Source organism: Theobroma cacao, chromosome 7 (assembly GCF_053813885.1).
Source record: "Theobroma cacao isolate CCN51 chromosome 7, ASM5381388v1, whole genome shotgun sequence".
NCBI lineage: Eukaryota > Viridiplantae > Streptophyta > Magnoliopsida > Malvales > Malvaceae > Theobroma > Theobroma cacao.
In genome coordinates this window covers 9,833,400-9,859,290 of record NC_142645.1, presented here as the reverse complement: position 1 = coordinate 9,859,290, position 25,891 = coordinate 9,833,400, and the positions used below count along the sequence as shown (strand labels likewise).

Here is a 25,891-nt window from a genome sequence, read left to right as displayed (position 1 = left end):
TTGGAGTCGTCGAATTCTCATTCGAAGAAAGACCCCATGTAGTTTCTTAGAGGCCACCGGTAGTGATGGAAAAAGACAAGGAAAAAACTAGCAATGAGTCACCCAAAGCAAATTCTACTTTCAATCAAGCAGTAATCGAACTTTACAAGATTCTTGTTCTTTTTACCAAACAGCTTATTGAGGTGGGTATTGACTTGGAGTCGTCGACTTCTCTTTCGAAGAATGACCCCATGTGGTTTGTTGGAGCCAGCGGTACTGATGGAAAAAGACCAGGAAGAAACTGGCCGTGAGTCACCGAAAGCAAATTCCCACTTTCAATAAAGCAGTCATCGAACTCTAAAAGATTCTTCTTCTTTTGGGGAATTGGACCATTTCGGGTAGTGTGGGTCAGTATAGCCATGTTAGTGTTTTGAATCATATTCTTGTTCTGCATGCATGGGCGAAATGGATTTGTTTCTCCCGTGAATAAAGGCAAAACCAAGTTGAAGAAAGAGCAAGGCTACGTGTTCCAATAATTTGACCACAACTATTCCTGTCCTTTTGGAAACAATTAAAAATTTATTAGACAAATTCACAAATCATTAGGTGAGTATTTAAGTATTCATTAATCCCTTCATTCATTGCTCTCTTAATTTTGTTACATCTTTCCAAGGCTTTCCTTGCTTCTTCTTTCCTTACTCTCTCCTTCAAATGAAGCATTTCCTTACTTAATTTCAGCCTTTTGCATTCACAGATTTCATTATTATCAGATAAATCAATCAAAGTTTATTTAATTATTGGTCCTCTTCAATTTTGTGCTTCAAAATACTACCATAAAAACAAAATGATACTTGATTTAATAGTTGGTCCTCTCTTTTTTTTTTGGCAAATTATTATTTTATATATAACATATTTATTTAATTATTATAATAATTTATTAATTTCAATAAACAGACTCTAATCAAACATAAGACAATTTTTTAATTTCTTTGTATACTATTTTATTCCCTCCTCTTTTCAACTTCTTAAACCATCAAAACCTTCTTCTAAAAGGTACAATTATTTAATGTAGATGATGATGAGCACAAGGGATATCTATGACTACCATACTCTTTTTGTCTCCTTTCATTGGATTATATTTTTGTGAATATTTTAATATTATGTTCTTTTTTTTTTTTTTGAACAGCTAATACTATTGCTTTTTTATATTCAAAATAATTTTTCATGATTTTTTTAACTTTTTGTTTTAAAAACCATGGAACCTCGATTTTATATAAAAATAAAAAAAATTAATATAAATACATAAAAGTTAAATAAAGAGAGATAAAAATGAGAGAGATGGAGAAAAATTTTAACGAATAATGCTACTTTATCTTGATTCGACTATTTGACGACTATTCACATATGGTATAGAAGTAATGAACAACGAGTTTGTTGGTATTTATTTTTTGTAAAGTCGAGTGAGTAATTAATAGATTTTTGTTCATAATTATTATTTATATTTAATCAAATATAATTTTATCGATATTTTTATATCTATTAACACTTTAAATTTTCAATAGTGAAAATTCTTGCTGAGCAAAAAAAGTTGAAAATTCTAGGCTTTAATCTTATGGCTGACAACATGCAAGTTTTGCTATTTGTTGTTGGGTTGGGAAGGAGGGATGCAGAGTGGAAAGGTTGTCTTAGGCTCTTAATTAGCTTTATTCTTATATAGCTTCGATTTCATCTCCCAATGTATGTTTCTACAAAGGGAAAGAAGAAAGTTTCTAAATTATTTCTGTTAACTTTAATTCGGATCCATCAACCAATCCCAAGCAAACCAAACACAAGCTTCTCCAGGTGCTTTCTTGTGGTAGCATTTGGTTTCTTTCGTTCTTAACGAATGAAGCATGCAATCAATGTGTAAAATATAAAAACTTACTGGTAAAGTTATGGACTCTTGTGATGTACTGCTTGAGTATTCTTGTGGCGGCTTGAGTTGGTTCTTATATATTGGGTTGATGAACAGATAACAAGCAATCTCCCTGGACTAAAATAACACCCAAAGGCGTAAAAATATGCACACCATAAAACCTCTAATAACAGGCCTGGTAGAATGGCGCCCAAAGGGTGGAGATAAAATAACAGCCTGCTGAACCACCAAGAAATCAACATATCAGTCCTACACGCTAAAGAGTCGGTAAGGCCATTAACTTCCCAACAGATGTACCAAAGGAGGCTTCACCAATGTCAGCAATAAGCGGATCAATCTAATTGACGGTAACACACAAATTCGCTGGGCAATCCTCAATCTTCTTCACCCAAGGCACAACTACGGTCGAATCTGATTCAACCACCAGCACCTTTTTCTCTTTCCAATATGTCCTAGAGAATATTTCCAAAGCAAATATAGTATTATATTTCAGCAACATTGGTCTAGCACACCAATTTGGCCAGAAAACACAGCTAGAATAGAGCCAGAGGAATCTCTTAACACTCAACCGCAGCCAGCAGGTCCACGGAGATGTTACTGGAAGGAAGGGGAGCAAGCCACAGAATCCTAATCCGAGAACAAGATGCCGTCAACCAAAGCTCTACGCCAATGCAGAAAGCAAAGCTTACAAAGAAAAATAATCTCGTCCACCCACCTCCTTTTCTGATTAAAGCCAGCCTCGTATCTTACTAGCCATGGAGAAGCAGCAGAACAGGAAGCAAACCACCAGAGTAATCCAGAAAAGGCTCACAAGCATTGCAAGAGGAATCTGATGCAAAGGGGGTGAGACCAAAATAGCATCATCGGAGAAAACTTGCACCGGGACTGCAAGAAAATTGACATAAATATAGAACATGATTGCAATCCTCCTCAACCTCTTGACACAAGGGTCCCAAACAGTGTTTAGGTGAAAGAGGCATGCCTGAGTGTCAGAACCTGCCATATCACCAAAATATTCTTGTGGTTACATTTTAGACATGACTCTTCCTGGACTTATGATGTAATGAATCGATTACGTACAATTACATTACATAGGAGAACAAAGGAGACCTGAGTAATTTAAGAAAAAAAGGGGAGAGCAGCAGCAAGAAACACACAAATGATCCCTACAAACCCAAAGCAGAATTCAATCTACTTCCCAAGAAAGGTCAATAACTCCTTATCATCCTGCATTTTCAAGTATTAAAATTTAAATTTAATTAACAGTTATATGTAGAAAGGGAACTGAAGTGAGGTGTTGCCTACCTTCTGAATTGAGAGACCTCAGGTTCTGCAAATATCTTGTGGTGATTTTACCATCGGCACTCATTTCCCTTTCTCAGGAGCTATAAACAAAATGTAAAAAAATCAAATCTTTTCAGACATTTGATGACAATAATAATAAATACATCTAAAGTATACTTCACTTTTCCAAGAATCCCCTATTATGCTATCTCATTATTTATTGTATATAGTCAGACACAGTTAGAACTAATACATTTTTGAAACTCAGATGACTTCTAAAATTCTGCTGACATCAACTAGATGCAAGTAAATACACTTGGAGATATGCTTTAGAAATAAGACAAATAGGTGTGAACTATTATATGAAACGATGAAGTAAAAATCATAAAGCAAAGCCAAAATCTCACCAGGAGGCTAAATTGAATTTATGTGTTTGGATCCTAAAGTTTAGATTCCTGATTGCATACCCATTACCTGGTTAGGAGACATCACCTAAATACAAATAAGTATCTTTTAGCAAACAGTGATAAACTTTATTGATATACCAATTAGCATCCCCCCTCTCACCCCCCTTCTCATTTCCCCTAAAAGAATGTATGAGAAAAATAATGCAGTGAAAGTAGGTACAAGTGGCCTAAAGACTTCATCAGCTTTTTATTTCCCATGAATTAGTGCTGTAGAAAACTCCATGGTAGTTCCAGATCAATAAGTTGTCACAACAATCCATTCTGCTTTAATCTTGCCTTGGTAGCTGTTGCACAATCCATCGATTGCTTCATAAAATGATGGATAACGAGTAGCCTATTAGAAAAAAATTGCCACAGTTATGACTTTAATCATCACCATAATCCACAATAACAAAAATCCCAACAATGGCAGCCTGGTCGCAAATCACTATGCTTTCACGAATTTTGTATGGTGACTTGACAAGTTATCATGCCCACATCTGTTATCCACGCTCATGGCATTTCTTTCACAATAAAATATCGGGTTGAAACAATGCATAGGTCCAAATTCCCAATATTAATGAATGAACATAAAATACCAAGAAGAAAAAGCAGAATAACTATTAATATAGAAAAATTGACACTAAAACTAGTAGGAAACTTGACATTCAGCTTCTTTGGTTGTGGCACCTGGTCGAACAATTTACACAAATTAGAAGAAAAAGGGCTTCAAAATGTTGGAGTTTATGACCCTATTTATATTTTTTAATATCTTTTATGCACCATTGATACTGTGCACGAAGTTTCATAAAAGGAGAGCTTCAGAATGTGGCCTCAGGGGTAAGACTATGACATCATGTTGACATTCTAGTAAAAAAACAATAAAATAACTTAGCTATTCCCAACCATTCATGAGACTTACGTGGGACTAAGGATGAGGCACCAACAGAGGTAAAACATTTTTAGAACATCTTGCATCAAAACTACCGTCTACCATTGTAACACTCGTTTTTGGCACAGGGATGACACAGACAAGCACCCTCTGAAAAGCCAAAGAACATTACTGATTATACAAAATGAAGGCATGCACTATACATATCCAATAAAAGGAAAAAGGTGTTTTGATCTGCAGAAGCTTTAAGCATTGCCACAGCCAAATGACAGATAAGTTGGATTGCTATCAGCGAGAAAAGAAGATTTAAGGCCTGCTCATGCTGCAATGCATGGAAGCTTATGGCTTAACATCCATCAGATGATAGCCATAAAAATTCAGTTTATTTCCTGTATTGAAATTTGTTGGATCTCTTTATTTGCCAAAGAAGAAGATAACAGAGAAAGGACAAAGAGTAGGAAAAAGAGATTAACATTTAGCTTGAATCTATTATACATCTCATAATCTCAAATCAAAAGCACAAGAAAATTAATCCTTCTGAAGTCCAATACCATAGTGTACAAACTTTATATAGCATAATCAAGAAAAAGAAAAAGAAAACTGAAAGCTCAACTAGTTTATGGCACATTACAAAGTCTATCTATGAAAATTTGTTAAGGGATTAGTGTGAATCTATTAGTGATGACGCTAATGATGAATTTGAAGAAGTTTCTCTGCAAAGAGAAATGATAAATGAAGAGCAAATTTTTTAATAAGTTATTCTTATCCAACTGATTCATAGTGTTAGAAAAGAAAATCTTGACTGTCAATGACATTGATTGCTCTTTAGGTGATGACATGTTGCAATGATGTATGTTAGCATTGGTGCTGCCACTAGTGACACTTTTGCCTCATTTGGAGGGATTGAAGACTCACTGGGATTGACATAGAGAGATTAGTGTTAAAGGCTAAGGAAGCAACATCCAGGGCATGGTAAATATGTAATATTAGAAGCAGAAAAAGCTTGGCATAAAGAGGCATAAAAGCTGTTACATAAGCTCTTTGCATCTCTGTGTGCCAAGTTGTGCAACAGTTCTGGTATGAAAAAATAATTCTACACATTACTTGGGAACTGCAATGTACTTTCAATCAGGGATCATCTACTTAAACCTATTGTGAATGAGGGTCACACTATTAAGAATGAAGATGAGTAACTAATAGATATGCATAAGGTTATTTATCATAAGGGATGTCCATTGGTGAGGCATATTATCTTAAGGTAGTCTAATAAAAGCTCACCTCTGCTTTGAATTGATTATATAGTCAATAGATTACAAGTATGGTAGTTTCTCTGATTCTCACTGTTTTTCCCTTCTGTGGCTAATAAGTAATATCCAGTGGTGTGGAAACATATTATGTGACTGCTAGAGGAAATTCAATACAAAAATAGAACTATACATGCATATATCATTTAGAAGGAGGGATTGTTTCTATTGGTGAGGCATATTATCTTAATATAGTCCAATATATAAAACCTCACCTCTGCATTGCATTGATTTTATGGCCAATAGATTAGAACTGGAGGCTGAATTCATCCTTGGTGTTTCCTAATCATGTTCAGACTTCTGTATGTACAAGTAAATCAACACTTGGTGATCATACAAGTTTTAATTAATTGTTCAAAGAGGCCAAGGAGAGAGGATTTTCCCATTGACATACCTAGGATTGAATTGACAAGCATGGCATATTCTCCTTTTTTCGCTCTTTTTCTATGAAAAACAACTAGTTTTCACTGTGCCTCTTGTGGCTGATAAGTAATCTGTTATTAATACTGGAGATATCTCTAATCACTTCATCTTTTATCCTTTTTTATAGATTAAGGCAATTAAGTATACCCACCTTTGAGCAAGGAGATGTTCTGAAAGCCCTTGCAGTGCTGGTATTCCAAATTTAGGAACTTCTTGGTGACAAGGAAACTTTGAAAGGTGGCCGGCTGCATCATTACCACCACCAATGGGAAGTTGTACACGACAGATTCGTATGCGCACTCCCCAATGTAATAATGGTATACAGATTTTAGCAGCAGAGATTCGAAGTAACATTCAATTGGTGGGGACACACTCCTCTGAAATGGAAAATTCAATAAAAACTTAGAATTTTATGGATGTAATTTTTCCTTTCCTCTCCATTCTCTACAAACTCAGAAAGCAAAGGACTAAATACATGAACATTAAAATACTAAAAGAACAGAAAGTTGTTCACTATCCAACATACTGAAGGAAAGCATAATTGGTGTGGTTTAAAGTAATCACGTACAAAGAAAATTGATAATATGGAAAAGGAGAGAGAGACTTAAATTTTCTTTAACAAAAAGGCAATCTCCTGAAATCAAAACAAATATGCTTCCGTATGAACAAATACATAACTTACCAAAAATTAAAACACAATTTTGTCCATGAAACTGCGTATATATTCTAACAATCACTTTTCAATTCTTCAATGTACATGATATTAAAAAGCAGAGAAAATCAACTCACCTTTCATCCTTGAACTTTTTAATCAGTTTCATAAGCCGAAATGATGAATCAACAATTTCACACCAATAGATGTTTAGAGATACTTGAAGTTAGAGGAGCATAAGTGTTTTAATGGTTAAATGTTGTGGATTGATGAGCATGCTATGTTTAAGTGCAGGTGAAATGGAAAAAGAAAATGAGAAGCTTGTACCTGATCTTTGAATAGAGCTAGCTATATATACGAACTGCACTTTGTAGCTTTCAAGCCTCCAATGTGGCTGTAAATTAATTATATATCATCAATAACATATCAGACTTACTATTATCTTATATATCTAACAAAAATTAAATGAATAAATAATCAGAATTCAATTATCTGGCCAATCTTTCAAATGGTTTAATACCTTTTGACTTTCAATTCTAGATTTCAACTTCTTTGGGACAATTTTGTTCATTATTGATTTCAACATGAGGTATGTCCTTTATCCCTTTTGCACTGTTCTTCTAGCAAAGGACAATCATCAATCTGAAAATGGCAAAGTGAGAGAAGCATGTCTTTTTCTGGAAGAGATGTGGGCTTAGAGCAATCACTGATCTCGAAAGACTGAAGAGATATGAGGTTTTGACAGCCATTTGAGGATAGAAATTTCAGGTTGTCGAAATCACTTATGGTGATATCGCAGAGAGCGGGAGGCAGCATCATTCCTATCGCCTCTTGTGGAAACAACACCACATCTGGACATTCTTCACCATTAATGGACAGTTCTTTTGAGAGAGCTGAATCTATGCAATCCCTATTGAAGTAGTGACCTATAAATATTGGGTGATGTGATGTCAAGTGATGTTAGGTTGGTAGGGAAATCCTCTTTTGGAAAAGATATGTCAGTTGAACAGCCAACAAATGTAACTGGCTTAACAGAGATGAAGTTCGGCTAGTATCTTCTTCTTCATCCACCAAACATTGTAAATACTTGCCATCTTCATTTCTCAATCTTCTTCAAGTCAGAAGCAGGTTATTCGTTAAAACAGAAACCATGCTTGGGCATTGGCAACTGTATATCTGCAAGGAACATGACCAAAAGAAAGACCTTTGGTAGCCTCCATCCATTCCATCAATGCAAAGAGATTCCAACAGTGGTAATTTTCCAATTGCAGGTATGATCTGCAATTTTACAATTCATGAGATTCAAGGACAATAAATTCTGTAATGAAGAATCTATTATCCAAGTTGGAAATTTGGTAGTCCCATAATTATTATGGTGAGCTATTTTAGATCTTTATGATGACCAAAAAAGTTCTCTTGGCTTTAGTGGCAGCTCACATTACTTGTCTAAGGCTACCCAAGGAGAAGCAGCCAAAGGTAGAAGCAAAAACCTTAGTTTCTGCTATTGTAAATTTTGAAAGAGTTTGTACCAAGGAAATAAGGTTTTATTCTTGGTTTTTTGGGGACAGACAGACAGACAGAGTAAAACAAGTGTTATCCTTGGTATTGAGTATGGGCAGACAGGGATAAATGAAATGTTATCCTTGGTTTCTGCTGGATAAAAAAAACTTAAGGATATGCATACTAAACTCTCCATGAGAAGACCAAAGTTTGATGGAAAAACAAAGAGGGAAAACAAAACTCAAAAAATACCAGAACTTCAACTCTTCATACATCACTTTTTATTAAGAGAATACATATTTGTATAATCAAGACAGTGAACAAAAACATCTTCGACTGCTCACACTATTTGATACATTGCTTCTAAAAATAAACTAAACATAAAATATTTCAACTAATGCTGCATAAACTGTCATTATAAGGCATGGTGACAGATTCAAAAAGTCAAATATAACTAAGAAACACAAACTAGCAAGTGCACAAATGACCAAAGAAATATTCAAACATTTGGTGAGCAAAAAGTAACTGACCCTGACTCCAACCAAGCTGGTTTCAAAATGTGTAGAAACTAATCCCCGGTGGCAGCAATGCAGCAAAGACAGCTATAATTCAACGAGTTCAACACCACTTCTTCAACTTCTTTATTGCTTGCATTGCTATCAAAAGTTGCAATCCGCTTCCAACTCATTGAGGCCTGGGCATCAATCAACTTAGCTTCCCATGCATCTTGAGCTTTAACAACAATCTCCGACCCTGAAATAGAAATCTCACCCTTAAGATTCCACAAATTCTTCATCTCTCATATCTGATATCCACCACCTTCACCCAAAACAAAATTAGACAGTTTTTAAAGATTGGTTAGTACACCAATTCCAAAGGGCATTGCTTTCACTGAATTTGTATGACTAATGTCAAGATGATGCAATTTGACTAGAATTTTTATTTTTCAGGGTAACTTTTCTAACTCGTGACATCGCTTTAATTGCCAGGTGTCTAAATTGCAAAGGGTGAATATGAAGTCAGGTAAAGCTTTGTTTTTCACTGGTACGCGACGATTTCTATTTGCAATCCTATCCAACTTTTTAAGTGCACATCAAATGCATCCCTAAGTACCTAGATTATCTGAGAGTTGAGAATGAAGGTTAGAGAGAGTTCCAACTCAAACTTTTAAAAGTTATACATCAAATGGTTTACTTAGGAGGGATTTTCTCATTGTTGCCTAATGGCATGCCACCATTTAATTGTATTGATTATTAGGTCAACAAATTACCTTTGAAGGCCAGTATTCATTCTTCCCTTATTCAGATTCTCGTTCAGGTTTCTGCCTGTACAATTAAATGAACACTTCGTTATCATTCAAAATTTAATCAACTATTTGAATGGGATGTGGTATATCTATTCACTGAATTTTTTCCAAGTTTGCTTGTGAGATCTAATACCTATTTCCTTTTCTGCCCAGATAATGAGTAATCTGTTATTCACACAAGCATAAGACATGCAGAAAATTAAAGTTTGTTAACGAATTAAATGGAGCATCTAACCTACATATATCCAATCTTATATTCCTTTCCTCTGTTTTCTTTTCTTTTCTTTATAAAGCAGTTCCTTCAAAAAATTAAGAAAAGTAAGATAGATTGGAGTATGAGAAATTGTCACACAAAGATCAAATGAGAATGATGTGAAATTAAAAGAATAAAGTGAAGGATGTCCTCCAGGTATAGGCAAGTAAAATAGAATTGGCAGACTTTGAATTCATAAAAAATACACCAAATTCATCATAATAGAAATGAAGAAAACTCAATAGTATTCTATTAGAATATCAAATCGTTATCAAATCCTAAAAATGTAGATGAGAGTTGCAGAGAATTAACTGACCACTCCATTCATCAGCCTCTACAGCATTTTCATAGGTCTGAAAACGAAAAAAAACAAAATCAACGATGAAGTTGAAGAAAAACCAGTTGGGTCCTGTAGACTGTTGTTGTATGTGCATGAGTCTACTAACCAACAATTAATTACACACTGATTCTGCCATTTAGATGAAAAAGTGAGAAGCCCAGTCTCCCACCAAGTTTCCTTCTAAAGCTTTTGAATTGCCTGCAAATAATCAGTAATGAAAAGAAATATTATTATTAGTTTCATTTTGTTGTTAAAAATGAGCAGCTTCTAAATTGCCTTACATTTCAAATGGTTTCATACCTGTGATTTTCACAGTCAACTTTCAATTCAACTCCTTTGGGTGTCAAACTCAATCAAAGAATCAGAGATAATGACTTTCAACACAAGGTATGTAGGCTATCTTGGACCACTCTCGTCCTTTGTCCCTTTCGCATTCTTCCACTAGCAATGGACAATCAATAATTAATAACATCAAAAGCGAGTGAAGCCTGTCTTTTTCAGGAAGAGATGTGAGCTTAGGGCAACAGATGATGCGCAAATGATGAAGAGAGCTGAGGTTTTGAAAGCCTTTGGAGGATAGGCATTTCAAATTTTCAAAATTTACAATGCTCAAATCGGTGAGAGAGGAAGGTAGCATCATTCCTATCTGCTCTGGTGGAAACGCCACCATATTCAGACATCCTCTACCAGTAATGGTAAGTGTTTTAAGAGAGGTGAGTCTATGCAATCCCCATTCAAGTCGAGACTCATAATTTCTGGGCATTGAGATGGAAAGTGATGTTAGGTTGGTAGAGATACCCTCTTCTGGAATGGATATCTGATCACCTGAATCATTCTCAACCTGCAATTGTCGAAGAGAGGTGAGGTTGTGCATGCAATTCGGCAGGGCTCGCAAATTTTTACAGTTAGAGATCCAAAGGTTAGTCAAATTGGTGGTGGGCAAAAACCCTTCCAACGAGACTAGATTTGAACATCGAGCTATTTGAATACTCTGAAGATGGTTGAGCTTGTCGAATCCTTGCGGTAAAGATTTAATACCACACCCCCAGATATAAAAAAATTCAAGACAAGCATTTTCGTCAATTGCTTCTGCAATGGATTCGAGCTCTGGGCAGACAAAAAGGTTAAGATATTTAAGCCCTATGGGTAACTTGCCACTTTCTGATAAGGAAGCTAGCTTTGAGCAACTCGAAAGTTCAAGATGTCGAAGCCTAACGGGTAATGATAAAGATATTAGAGATGGACATTCACGAATATACAAAAACTCAAGAGGAGATATGTTAGTGATGCTTATATTTTCTCCTTCATCCACCAAACATCGCAAATTGTCGCAATTTACCATCACTAACTTCTTCAAAAGCGGGGGTAAGTTGTTCTTTGCAAAACAAACTATGTTTGGGCAGTTTTGAATACTCATCTCTGTAAGAAATGGGAGAAAATGCTTTCTTATTCTCAAAGATTCCATATGGAGACCAATTTGCATTATTTCCAAAGATTCAATATTCCAAAGATTCCCAACTTGAAACAGCTCCTCTTCTGCCTCCTCTACCTCATCTGGCTCTAACAACACAAGTTGTGGACATTTATAAATTTCCAATTTACGGACAGATCCCAACAGTCCCAACTTCTTTAGCGATAAATATGTCAATCCCTCACAACTGTCAATCTTACAATGCTCCAATGTTGTTGATGTTGATACCAGCCTTTCTGTTGTAGTAGAAAACTTTACAACACTTGAAAGATTGACTTCTTTTATTGAGAGAAAGTCTGCATCATCTCTGAGCACCAACTCTGCACATGCATGTATTACTAATTCAGACAGCTTTGGAAGGTCTGAAAGTGAAACCACCATTTGTGCACAGTCACGAATTTCAAGCTTCTCCAAGGAACGAAGATGGTTAGGCAACCTTCCCAACAATTGAGGGCAGTTTTTGATGGAAAGCTCGATGAGGCTAGGGAATTTCTCAACTTGCTCATCAACTAAGTCCCATTCCTTCCATCGTGGCATATTCTCAAAGCTCAAACTCTGTAACAAAGCAAATGCATTTGAGTGATTCTCCCCATAGAACTCAATGCCAACCTTTTTTAACTCATCCATTCCAGCAATAGAAAGATTCTTCAACAACAGTAATTTTCCAATTGATGGTAGTGATATGCAATTTTTACAGCCCTTGAGAACCAAAGACGACAAATTTTGTAATGAAGAATTCATCCAAATCGGAAATTTTATACCACCATAATCCTGAATGAAGAGCTCTTCAAGCTTTTTATGAGGTTCAAGCAAATTCAACACCTCTTCTTCAACTTCTTTATTTCTATTATTATCAAATTCTCTACTCCACTTTAGTTCTAATGTGCCAAGGCCAGACTTATATATTAACTTAGCCTCCCATGCATCTTGAGCATTAACAATGTTCTCTAACCCTGAGATACAAAGCTTACCCTTCAGATTTAACAAATTCTTCATCTCTTGTATATGATGTCCATCACCTTTGCCCAAAACAAAATCAGATAGTCTTCGAAGATTGGTTAAGTTACCAATTCCAAACGGCATCCCTTTCATTGAAGGTGTATAAGTGATATCGAGAACACGCAAATTGACTAGAATTGGTAAATTTGAGGGTAGATTTTGAAGAGATCTACACCCATATAATAGTAAAGTTTCTAAATTATAAAGGGCGCAAATTGAATCAGGCAAACTTTCGATTGTAGTATGAGAAAAGTCCAAGTAGCGCAAATGTATTAAGTTTTGAAAAAAATTTGGTAACTCAATGATGCGATACCCTTTTAAAGAAAGAACTCTTAAGTACCGAAGTTTGGGCAGCAAATCAACGAGGACATTGTTACTTAGATAAGAATTACCTTCAGGTGCCGACGACGATCCAGACAACTGTAGAAAGGTTCGTAAATGCTTTGTTTGATTGAAGGCTTCAAACTTTTTCATTCCATCAAACCAACCACGAACATAAGATGAATGTCGAGTACCTTCCAAAAATCTCAACTGTTTATCATCCTCCAATTTGAAGCATATATCCCCTGCAACCGATTGAGCCAGATCATTGACAAGATCATGCATTACGAATCGAGACTTGTTCCTAGTAGATGTTTGAAAAAATGACCTTGAGACTAGATCTCGAAAATATTGACTACCTAGAACTTCGAGTTGAGTTCCAGGGCTTGCTGGTTGTAGAAAACCTTCTGCTTTCCATAACAAGATTATTTCCTCCTCTCCGAATTCATAATCCTTATGGAGTATAGAGCAATATGCAAAGCATCGCTTCAAATGTGACGGAAGATGATGATAGCTCAATCGTAGAGCTGGAATTATGCCACATTTCTCTTCTGGTATGCCCCATATCTCGCTCTCTGATATACCTTTCCATGCCTCATAGTCCAGGCTAGTGCGTAGTAAACCGCCGATGGCTTTAGCTGCCAAAGGTAAGCCGTTGCACTTTTTCACTATAATTTCCCCAACTTCTTTTAATTCAGGACGCCCACTAAAATCATTTGCTCTTAATGCATGTTGAGTAAATATAGATAGACAATCTTCCTGTGATAACTGTTGTAGTGGGTAAGCTTCAACAGTGCCCATAATAGAAGAAACATTGTGACTCCGTGTTGTAATGAGAATTTTGGTTCCAACTCCGAAAGGAGAGAGTAGGTTGGTCAGCTCCAGATAATTCTCGTTCCAGATATCATCTAAGACAAGCAAAAACTTTTTCCCAGCCAGCTTCTCCTTCAACTTGACTTGAAGCGAATTGAAATCACTAACATTGGTACAAGAATCAGGAGCAATTGATTGTAGAATTGTCTTCGTTATCATAACAGCATCAAAATCATCAGAAACGCATACCCACGCCTTGTCATGGAAAGAATTTTGTATCCTAGTATCATTGTAGACAAGTTGTGCAAGAGTTGTCTTGCCAATTCCGCCCATGCCAACGATGGGAATCACAGAAGCTTCTTTGTCAGTACTATCATTGCTTAAAAGCAATTCAAGTAATGCTGCCTTTACTTCTTGCCTACCGTACACCTGAGTTTCATCCACCAAAGAAGTAGGCTGAAGCCTTTGTATCATTCTGTTGGACCTTGCTCCCTCATTAATTCCTCGCAATTCCAATTGAGTTCTTTTTGTGGCCACATCATTCATTCTAGCACTCATCTCTTTAATCTTGGACATCATCTTATTATTAAACATGAAAGTTTTTGAAGAGAAACAAGTATGAATGATCTTTTGTACCTTATTTTTTATGCCTTGAGGTTCCTCCAAGGATGTCAACTTGCGCCCCAAAGCTTCAGTGGCAAACTCGTCCAAAATGTCATCAACATCGTAAGCCAAGTCTTGAAGATCGGCCAACCAGTTCTTCACATACTGATCCTTCATCTGCTTCCCCTCTGCATCATCAAGCACGGCACGGATATCGCGCAGCATCTTTTCCCACTTGTTGATCTCCTCGAAGACCTGCTTGTCAGTGACAAAGTCGAGGAAATCAGAAGAGGATAACTTGCCAAACAACCCATCAAAGAAAGCTGTGAGAGCAGCTTCCCCAACAACAGACATGATTGTTTTGCTCAAGAAAGAAAGAGAGAAATAAAAAATGGAGATTGAAGTATGCGGAAAAGAGACGTATTTTTGTTGCATGAAAGTTAGAGAAGTTAGTGAGGATCGCTTAATAATTGAGTTGGGTATTGACTTGGAGCCGTGGAATTCTGATTCATGGATGGACTGTATGTGGTGTTGAAGGCCAGAGGCAACTGCTGGGAAAAGACAAGGACAAAGCAATGAGTGACCGATAGCAAATTCCATGCGCAATAAATAAATGTTCTAAGCACACTTTTTAAAGTGATATTTATGTTAACATGATGGTTTCTTGTTTTCTAATCTTAAAGATTGTTCTTAAAGCTTTCTTTTGCAAAGTTCTAGAATAAAATAACTAATATTTTATTTAGTTTCTAACAAAAAATATTTTCAAATTATTTATATGATAAATAAATTTAATTACCTGAAAAAATGTGTTTAAATTTGCAAGTATAAAACTATATTAAAAATAAAACGGAAGGAAAGAAATAAAGTAACGAGTTTGTTTGGTTTTAGGAAGAAATAGATTATTATTATTATTTATTTACCGATAATGAAGTTTTTAACGTAATGAGTGAGTTTAAACTATTTTTATATGTTTATTGAATAATTAAATAATTTATTATTTTTAAAAAATATACCTAAATGAATACCTTTCATCCATTAAAACTTAATTATAATATTAAAAAAATAATATTATCCAATACATGAATAATAATCCAAAAAAAGAAATAACAAATGAGAATGTAGAAGATACCCAATTGTAATATTTTTGGCCAAGTGCATACTTTTAGAAGAAATTAAAAGAACAGCAAGTTATTGTGGAAGGACATTGTTGTCTTAGGGAAGGAGACAGAGAAAAAAGAGTGCATCTCTAACATTATAACTTATTCATGAAAAAACTAATTCCAAATTTTATCTTTTTGATGAGTCTCTCCCAGTAATGATGTTTGCCATCAAATCAACCATACTTGTCTTCTGTAAAAGAACTGACAGCTTGTTGCACATTGCAGGAATTCTCTACCTCTTTTGGCCTTAACCAAAGCAAACCTAGTGAATACTCAATTGGCAATGGAAAATGCAAAAAAATTCCTGAAAGGCTGAAATCAAAATAAGCACCAGAAAATCAAATTAGCAATTGCAGGTTTCTTCGTGATTATTAAAGCAATATGATAACATGATAATTGACTCGGCAGATGCAACTTTTAAAAAGATGTATATTTTATTTTGGGAAAGAAGTTTGAATTTGACTTTGTGAATAAGAGACATCATTCATTGAAATTCTAAATTAAAATTTGCAGGACAAGTTGTAATAAGAAGCTTGTAGGTACATTCCATAGAAGCTATGAATGAACAAAAAGTTGAAATAAGAAGAAACCAAAGGCCTACCGAAGACAAGAAAAGTGAAGGCTGGCTTGTGTTGTTGCAGGTACTCGGCAACTTTTTAGGGGAAGTGAAAAATACAATTGAGAGAAAGAGAACTGGAAATCCAGCTGTTTTGCACAGGTGATAAATAACCATTCATTTCTTCTGGATGCCACTGACAATCAACAGGTGATAAATTTGACAGGGCAACATGCTTCAAAGACTTCACCAAGTCTCCTTAAAGCCACAGAATCCTAGCCCAAAAACAAAGACGCCATCAGCCAAAGCTCTAAACCAATGCAGAGATACGAAGAAAAATAATCTTCACACACTCACCACTTTTCTCATTAAAGCCAGCCTCATATCTTACTAGCCATGGAGAGGCAGCAGAATATACAGAAAGCAAACCACCAGAGTAATCCAGAAAAGGCTCACAAGCATTGCAAGAGGAATTTGATGCAAAGTGGATGAGACCAAGATAGCATCATGGGAGAAAGTAACTTGCACCGGAACTGTAGGAACATTTACATAAATATAGAACATGATTAATTGCAATCCTCCTCAACTTCTTGACACCAGAGTCCCAAACAGTGTTCAGGTAAAAGAGGCACGCCCTATCTCTGTGAGTAAATGAACCTGCCATCATCAAAAGAGTGTTGTGGTTTACATTTTAGACATGGTTCTTCTTGGACTTATGATATAATGAATAGATTGCGTATAATTATTGTTGAGATAAAAACTAGCTTGAATTATATTTTGGAGGGCTTTTAGAATTATGTGGTGGACGTCTGTCCCATTTTGCTTCGTTGTATTAGTTTAATAAACCAGAACCTATGCTGCTCTTGATGTTTATAAACGTGTAAGCTTTGCATGTTAACGTTAATCCTTTGTTAAACACTTGGTGATTTTATACAAGTGTTACTAATGCTTATTGTGTATAAATGCTTAACAAATGTGTTGGCAAGTGTTTAAAATATTTGCATCATCCAAAACATTATGATGTTAGCGAATGATACAATTTTTATATTTATGTTCTGTAGACTACCACATTTGTAATTCCAGTGAGTAATTAATAGATTTTTGCTCACAATTACTATTCATATTTAAACAAATAAAATTTTATCAAAATTTTTAAATTTAGTTTAAAAATAGTCAAAATTAAAATATTTTGCAAAATATTCCTTTGTTTTTTTACTGAAATATCCTTTTACCATTAATTTTTGACAATTTTTTGAGATAAATTAAAAAATATGATGATCAAATCATTTCTGTTCACTAACTAGTGATAAACGTGATCCATTATACTTAGTAAAGTGATAAATTTACTTATTTTTCCTTGGGCTTACTATTATCAAGTAAAGTGATAAAATTGAACCAAATTTAATCCATTATATGGCAACTATAGATATGTAGCAGTGCTCACATGATCTCAATGAAATAACCCTTTAATAATATCTAAGCACTTGATTCAATGTATCAGGTTTAAATCTCAAACTTTTTTTCAAATAAAAAAAATTCCGTTAATAAAGGCTAGTTATTAAACTTGAAATCACCCAATAAAATAGAAAAAAAAAAAAGAAGAAAAAGAAATTGCTACTTCATCATACCAATCATTTAGTAATTAGTTTCATCATAATTCATTGGGCATTCATTTAAAATTCTCTGTAAAAACTCTGATTTGAAACCTTCTATAAATTTGAGTTTAATAGAAATAAGATCCTATTAAGATAGAACCGTAATCTCATCAAAATATAATATTGATCAATTACTACGAATTTTATAAAATAGTTGACTCCGTTGTTGAATAGGTCGAAGCTTATATTATAACATGATTGAAATAGAATTTACCTGTTTGGATTAACAAAGGAAAAGAAAGGCGATGCTGAGACCTACTAGAAGCCACCATTTTCAGCGCTTGTCAGGTATGAACATTGAAGGTTAATCAGTGGCAGTGGAAGCATCCTGCGGAGGATGTTCCAAGTTCTGCAATGCCATGGTACATTACACATACCATAAGAGATGATTGGCTGAATTGGCTTCAAGACAAAATGATTTGATGTTTTTCTAGGTGCTTCTAAGAGCTTTCTATTCTTATGTAAGGGGTTCTTACCTGCTAGTCTTGATTTTTGACTATCTGTAATCTTACATTGTTTTAATGAAAGCTTCTGATGGCATAACAGAAAAAGGAAAAATTGCACAGCTGCTGTCGAATCTGACCCAACCACCAACACCTTTTTTCCTGTCCAAATTGTTTTAGAGAATATTTCCAAAGCAAATATAGTATTATATTTCAGCAACATTAGTAAGCACACCAATTTGGCCAGAAAGCAAAGCTAGAATATAGCCAGAGGAATCTCTTTACACTCAACCGCAGCCAGCAGGTCCTCAGAGACGTTACTGGTGAAGGGGAGCAGGCCACAGAATCTGAGTCCGAAAACAAGATGACATCAGCCCAAGCTCTAAGCCAATGCAGAGAACAAAGCTTACAAAGAAAACTAATCTCATCCACCCACCACCTTTTCTCATTAAAGCCAGCCTCATATCTTAATAGCCATGGAGAAGCCGTAGAACAGGAAAGGATATGTCAGCTGAACAGCCAACAAACGTCACTGCCTTAAGAGAGGTGAAGTTGTGCTAGCATCTTCTTCTTCATCCACCAAACATTGTAAATTCTCGCAATCTTCAATTCTCAATCTTCTTCAAGGCAGAAGCAGGTTATTTGTTAAAACAGAAACCATGCTTGGGCATTGGCAATCTGTATATCTGCAAGGAACATGACCAAATCCAAGACCTTTGGTGGCCTTTGAAGTTGTTCACATTTCATAATTGTTGGACATTGAAACTCGCAAAGCCTGTCAAGTTGCAAATGCTCCTCTTCTGCTTCCTCTGTCTCGAACGATACAAGTACAAGTTGTGAACAATTCAAAACTCTCAGCCAAGGGAGAAACATTAGGCTCCCAAGGGACCCCAATTCCTTTTGCAATTAAACATGTCCATTCCTTGCAACTATCAATCATCAAATATTCCTATTTTCCAAATCCTGACATCAGCCTCTCTGTTAGAGTACAAAATTTTTAAATATTTGAAAGATTGACTATATCCATTGTTACTCTACCAGTTCCAAAGGTCATTGCTTTCGCTGAATTTGTATGACTTGTAATGTCTAGATGATGCAATTTGACTAGAATTTCTATTTCTCAGGTTAACTTTTCTAACTCGTGACATCGCTTTAACAGCAAGGTCTCTAAATTGCAAAGGGTGCATATGAAGTCAGGTAAAGTTTTGATTTTCGCTAGCATGCGAAGATTACCACTTCACCAGTACTAAAATTTCTATTTGTAATCCAATCCTTCTTTTTGAAGTGCACATCAAACAAGGGATAGAATGATTTTTATCATATCCTGTCCATCATCTTTTGCACCAAACGCATCCCAAAGTACCTAGATTATCTGAAAGTTGAGAATGACGGTTAGAGAGAGTTCCACCTCCAACTTTTCAAACATATACATAACATGGTTTAATTAAGAGGGATTGTTTCATTGTTACCTAATGACATCTCACCATATTATTAGGTCATCAAATTACCTTTGGAGGCCAGAATTCATTCTTCCCTTCTTCATATTCTTGTTCAGGTTTCTGCATGTACAATTAAATGAACACTTTGTTATCATTCAAAATTTAATCAATTATTTGGATTTCTTTTAAAAAAAAAAGATAAAAGAAATTTTCTTATTTACATACCTTGTGTTAAAACCTGAATGAGATGTGATATATCTTTCACTGATTTATCCAAGTTTCCTTGTGAGATCTAAAACCTTTTTCCTTTTCTGCCCAGATAATGAGTAATCTGTCATTCATGCAAGCATAAGACATGCAAGCTATCTTCAACTGCTCCATCCTTTATCTCTTTTTGCACTGTTTACTTACTAGAGGACAGTTAGCAATGGATAGTTGGAAAAGTGAGTGTGAGTACTTTTCAGATGGATTGCAGAATTAAGGCAATTGCAGATCGGTAAATACCTGAGAACAAGCAAGGCACATAAAATAAGCAACATTGCTCATCTCTTATATACTGTTGAAACTAAAAAGTACAATCAATGAAGGGCTAAAATATGTTAGTCAATTGGAGATCCAAAGTAGTAATGGAAATCTAACAGAAAATTAAAGTTTCTTAATGAATTCAATGGAGCATCTAACCTTCATATATGCAATCTTATATTCCTTTCCTCTCTTTTCTTTTCTTTTCTTTATAAAGCAGTTTCTCCAAAAAATTAAGAAAAGTAAGATAGATTGGAGCATGAGAAATTGTCACACAAAAACCAAATAAGAATGATGCGAAAGTAAAAGAATAAAATGAAGCATGTAATCCAGGTATAGGCAAGTAAAGTAGAATTGGCAGACTTTGAATTTGTAAATAATACACCCAATGCATCATAATAGAAATGAAGAAAACTCAATAGTATTTTATTAGAATATCAAATCATTATCAAACACTAAAAATGTAGACAAAAGTTGCAGAGAATTAACTGACCGCTCCATTCATCAACCTCTGCAGCACTTTCATAGGTATGAAAAAGGAAGAAATCAACATACGAGGCCCAAGAAAAACAGAGTTGAGTCCACCCTTTTCCAGGAAATGATCTTTTGAAATGCCAGGTAGACTGCTGAAGTTGTATGAGCATGAGTTTACTAACAAACCATTAAACTTTACACATTGATTCTGCCATTACAGATGAAAAAGTGAGAAGCCCAGTTTCTCAACATGTTACCTTCTAAAGCTTTTCAATTGCCTGAAAATAATCAATGATGAAAAAAAAATATTATAATTAGCTTCATTTTGTAGTTAAAAATGAGAAGCTTCTAAATTGCCATACGTTTCAATGGTTTCATACCTGTGATTGTCACGGCCAACTCTTTTTTTTTTCAGAGTTTTACAGTCAAGTTTCAATTCAACTCCTTTGGGTGTCAAAAAAAGGATAAGAAATCAAAAATTTGAACACGAGGTACGTGGGCTATCTTGGACCATTCTCGTCCTTTGTCCCTTTTGCACTCTTCCTTTAGCAATGGACAAGCACAAATGAATAAATGCAAAAGGGAGTGAAGAATGTCTTTTTCAGGAAGAGATGTGAGCTTAGGGCAAGAGCAAATGGACAAATGATGAAAAGAGGTGAGGTTTTGAAAGCCTTTGGAGGATAGGCATTTCAAATTTTCAAAATTTTCAATGCTCAAATGGGTGAGAGAGGGAGGCAGCATCATTCCTATCTCCTCTGGTGGAAACAACACCATATTCGGACATCCTTCACCAGAAATACGAAGTGTTTTAAGAGAGGGGAGTCTATGCAATCCTCTTTCAAGTAGAGACTCATAATTTCTTGGTATTGAGATCGAAAGTGATGTTAGGTTGGTAGAGATACCCTCTTCTGGAATGGATATCTGATCACCTGAATCATTCTCAACCTGTAATTCTCGAAGAGAGGTGAGGCTGTGCATGCAATTGGGCAGGGCTGGCAAATTTTCACAGTTGGAGATAGAAAGCTCAGTCAAATTGGTGGTGGGTAAAACCCCTTCCAACGAGACTAGATTTGAACATCTCATTATTTCAATACTCCGAAGATGGTTGAGCTTGTCTAATCCTTGCGGTAAAGATTTAATACCACAACTGAAGAAGCTAATAGATTCAAGACAAGCATTTTCATCAATTACTTCTGCAATGGATTTGAGCTCTGGGCAGAAAGAAAGGTCAAGCTGTTTAAGCCCTATGGGTAACTTGCCACTTTCTGATAAGGAAGCTAGCTTTGAGCAACTCATAAGTATAAGATGTCGAAGCCTAACAGGTAATGATAATGATATTAGAGATGGACAGCCATTAATATCCAAAAGCTCAAGAGAAGATATGTTACCGATGCTTATATTTTCTCCTTCATCCACCAAACACCGCAAATTCCCGCAATTTACAATCTCTAACTTTTTCAAAAGTGGGGGAAAGTTGTTCTTTGCAAAACAAACTATGTTTGGGCAGTTTTGAATATTCATCTCTGTAAGAAATGGGAGAAAATGCTTTCTTATTCTCAAAGATTCCATATTAAGACCAATTTGCCATATTATCAAAGATTCGATATTGCAAAGATTCCCAACTTGAAACAGCTCCTCCTCTGCCTCCTCTACCTCATCTGGCTCTAAAAACAGAAGGTGTGGACAATTACAAATTTCCAATTTACGGACAGATCCCAACAGTCCCAACTTCTTTAGCGATAAATATGTCAATCCCTCACAATCAGAAATCTCACAATGCTCCAATGTTGTTGATGTTGATACCAGCCTTTCTGTTGGAGTAGAAAACTTTCCAACGTTTGAAAGATGGATTTTTTTTATTGAGCAAAAGTCTGCATCATCTTTAAGCACCAACTCTGCACACCTATCTATTTGTAATTGAGACAGCTTTGGAAGGTCTGAAAGTGAAACCACCATTTGTGCACAGTCACGAATTTCAAGCTTCTCCAAGGAACGAAGATGGTTAGGCAACCTTCCCAACAATTGAGGGCAGTTTTTGATGGAAAGCTCGATGAGGCTAGGGAATTTCTCAACTTGCTCATCAACTAAGTCCCATTCCTTCCATCGTGGCATATTCTCAAAGCTCAAACTCTGTAACAAAGCAAATGCATTTGAGTGATTCTCCCCATAGAACTCAATGCCAACCTTTTTTAACTCATCCATTCCAGCAATAGAAAGATTCTTCAACAATGGTAATGTTCCAATTGATGGTAGTGATACGCAATTTTTACAGCCCTTGAGAACCAAAGACGGCAAATTTTGTAATGAAGAATTCATCCAAATCGGAAATTTTGTACCACCATAATCCTGAATGAAGAGCTCTTCAAGCTTTTTATGAGGTTCAAGCAAATTCAAGACCTCTTCTTCAACTTCTTTATTTCTATTACTATCAAATTCTCTACTCCACTTTAGTTCTAATGTGCGAAGGCCTGACTTATATATTAACTTAGCCTCCCATGCATCTTGAGCATTAACAATGTTCTCTAACCCTGAGATACAAAGCTTACCCTTCAGATTTAACAAATTCTTCATCTCTTGTATATGATGTCCATCACCTTTGCCCAAAACAAAATCAGATAGTCTTCGAAGATTGGTTAAGTTACCAACTCCAAATGGCATCCCTTTCATTGAAGGTGTATTAGTGATGTCGAGAACACGTAAGTTGACTAGAATTTGTAAATTGGAAGGTAGATTTTCAAGCAATCTACAACCACATAATAGTAAAGTTTCTAAATTATAAAGGATGTGTATTGAATCAGGCAAACTTTTAATTGTAGTATGAGAAAAGTCCAAGTAGCGCAAATGCATTAAGTTTTGAAAAAAGTTTGGTAACTCAATGATGCGATACCCTTTCAAAGAAAGAACTCTTAAGCATCTAAGTTTGGGCAGTAAATCAACCAGGACATGCTTACTTAAATAACAATCACCTTCAGGTGCCCATGACGATCCAGGAAACTGTAGAAAGGTTCGTAAATGCTTTGTTTGATTGAAGGCTTCAAACTTTTTCATTCCATCATAACGACCACGAACATAAGATGAATGTCGAGTACCTTTCGAAAATCTCAACTGTTTATCATCCTCCAATTTGGAGCATATTTCCCCTGCAACCGATTGAGCTAGATCATTGACAAGATCATGCATTATGAATCGAGATTTGTTCCTAGTAGATGCTTGAAAAAATGACCTTGAGACTAGATCTCGAAAATATTGACTACCTAGAACTTCGAGTTGAGTTCCAGGGCTGGCTGGTTGTAGAAAACCTTCTGCTTTCCATAACAAGATTATTTCCTCCTCTCCGAATTCATAATCCTTATGGAGTATAGAGCAATATGCAAAGCATCGCTTCAAATGTGACGGAAGATGATGATAGCTCAATCGTAGAGCTGGAATTATGCCACATTTCTCTTCTGGTATGCCCCATATCTCGCTCTCTGATATACCTTTCCATGCCTCATAGTCCAGGCTAGTGCGTAGTAAACCACCAATGGCTTTAGCTGCCAAAGGTAAGCCTTTACACTTTTTCACTATAATTTCCCCAACTTCTTTTACTTCAGGATGCCCACTAAAATCATTTGCTCTTAATGCATGTTGAGTAAATACAGATAGACAATTTTCCTGTGATAACTTTTGTAGCGGGTAAGCTTTAACAGTGCCCATAATAGAAGAAACATTGTGACTCCGTGTTGTAATGAGAATTTTGGTTCCAACTCTGAATGGAGAGAGTAGGTTGGTCAGCTCCAGATAATTCTCGTTCCAGATATCATCTAAGACAAGCAAAAACTTTTTCCCAGCCAGCTTCTCCTTCAACTTGACTTGAAGCAAATTGAAATCATTAATATTGGTACAAGAATCAGGAGCAATTGATTGTAGAATTGTCTTCGTTATCATAACGGCATCAAAATCATCAGAAACGCATACCCACGCCTTGTCATGGAAAGAATTTTGTATCCTAGTATCATTGTAGACAAGTTGTGCGAGAGTTGTCTTGCCAATTCCTCCCATGCCAACGATGGGAATCACAGAAGCTTCATTGTCAGTACCACCATTGCTCAGAAGCAATTCAAGTAATGCTGCCTTTTCTTCTTGCCTACCGTACACCTGAGTTTCATCCACCAAAGAAGTAGGCTGAAGCCTTTGTATCAGTCTGTTGGACCTTGCTCCCCCATTAATGCCTCGCAATTCCAATTGAGTTCTTTGTGTGGCCAAATCATTCATTCTAGCACTGATCTCTTTAATCTTGGACATCATCTTATTATTAAACATGAAAGTTTTTGAAGAGAAACAAGCATGAATGATCTTTTGTACCTTATTTTTTATGCCTTGAGGTTCCTCCAAGGATGTCAGCTTGTGCCCCAAAGCTTCAGTGGCAAACTCGTCCAAAATGTCATCAACATCGTAAGCCAAGTCTTGAAGATCGGCCAACCAGTTCTTCACATACTGATCCTTCATCTGCTTCCCCTCTGCATCATCAAGCACGGCACGGATATCCCGCAGCATCTTTTTCCACTTGTTGATCTCCTCGAAGACCTGCTTTTCAGTTACAAAGTTGAGGAAATCAGAAGAGGATAGCTTGCCAAACAACCCATCAAAGAAAGCTGTGAGAGCAACCTCCCCAAGAAAAGACATGATAGTTATGCTCAGGAAAGAAAGAGAGAAATCAAAAATGGAGATCGAAGTACGTATGTGGAAAAGAGGTGTTTTTTGCTGTGTGAAAGTTAAAAGAGTTTGTGTGGGGTAGCTTAACACTTGAGTAAAGGCATTGGAATAAAGACCCCATGACCAGTAGTTTGTTGGAGGCCAGCGGCAGTGTGGGAAAAAGACAAGGAAAAAGCTGGCACGGAGTCATCAAAAGCAAATTCGTACTTTCAATAAAGTACTTATCGAACTTTGAAAGATTCTTCGCCCTTTGCGTGATAAACAACCGGGGAATAGATAGGCTAGTACTATTCTTAGATCTAGCTATACATGTGTTACCTTCTTCATAGTGACAAGGCATCAACGGCATTCACAAGTATCTATAACGTAAGTAAAACGAAGCCCCAAAAGGGCTTCCTTATTTATCCACGTGTCAACTCAGATAATGTTCACATTTTTAATTTATA

At 35.9% G+C, this 25,891-nt stretch overlaps 2 protein-coding genes across 7 annotated transcripts; both read right to left on the bottom strand.

The window, feature by feature from the left end:
- Positions 1-9,032: 9,032 nt before the first annotated feature.
- On the bottom strand, positions 9,033-15,076 carry LOC148761650 (putative disease resistance RPP13-like protein 1). The gene is made up of 5 exons (XM_088808224.1): positions 10,595-15,076; positions 10,401-10,492; positions 10,271-10,307; positions 9,666-9,720; positions 9,033-9,214 (listed from the first exon to the last, which is right to left on the bottom strand). The coding sequence occupies exon 1, from the start codon at positions 14,934-14,936 to the stop codon at positions 10,656-10,658; it is 4,281 nt and encodes a 1,426-aa protein (XP_088664350.1). The 5' UTR covers positions 14,937-15,076; the 3' UTR covers positions 9,033-9,214; positions 9,666-9,720; positions 10,271-10,307; positions 10,401-10,492; positions 10,595-10,655.
- On the bottom strand, positions 9,033-25,505 carry LOC18507199 (putative disease resistance RPP13-like protein 1). Of its 6 annotated transcripts, XM_088808223.1 has the most exons (8): positions 24,005-25,505; positions 21,131-23,890; positions 20,770-21,028; positions 20,212-20,258; positions 10,401-10,492; positions 10,271-10,307; positions 9,666-9,720; positions 9,033-9,214 (listed from the first exon to the last, which is right to left on the bottom strand). In XM_088808223.1, exons 1-2 carry the CDS (start codon positions 25,413-25,415, stop codon positions 21,204-21,206), a joined length of 4,098 nt encoding a protein of 1,365 aa, XP_088664349.1. In that variant the 5' UTR covers positions 25,416-25,505; the 3' UTR covers positions 9,033-9,214; positions 9,666-9,720; positions 10,271-10,307; positions 10,401-10,492; positions 20,212-20,258; positions 20,770-21,028; positions 21,131-21,203. The 6 variants fall into 6 exon arrangements, with proteins under 6 accessions (XP_088664349.1, XP_088664344.1, XP_088664343.1 ...); XM_088808218.1 differs by having other exon boundaries at positions 20,766-21,028; positions 21,131-25,505; XM_088808217.1 differs by having other exon boundaries at positions 21,131-25,505.
- Positions 25,506-25,891: the final 386 nt, after the last annotated feature.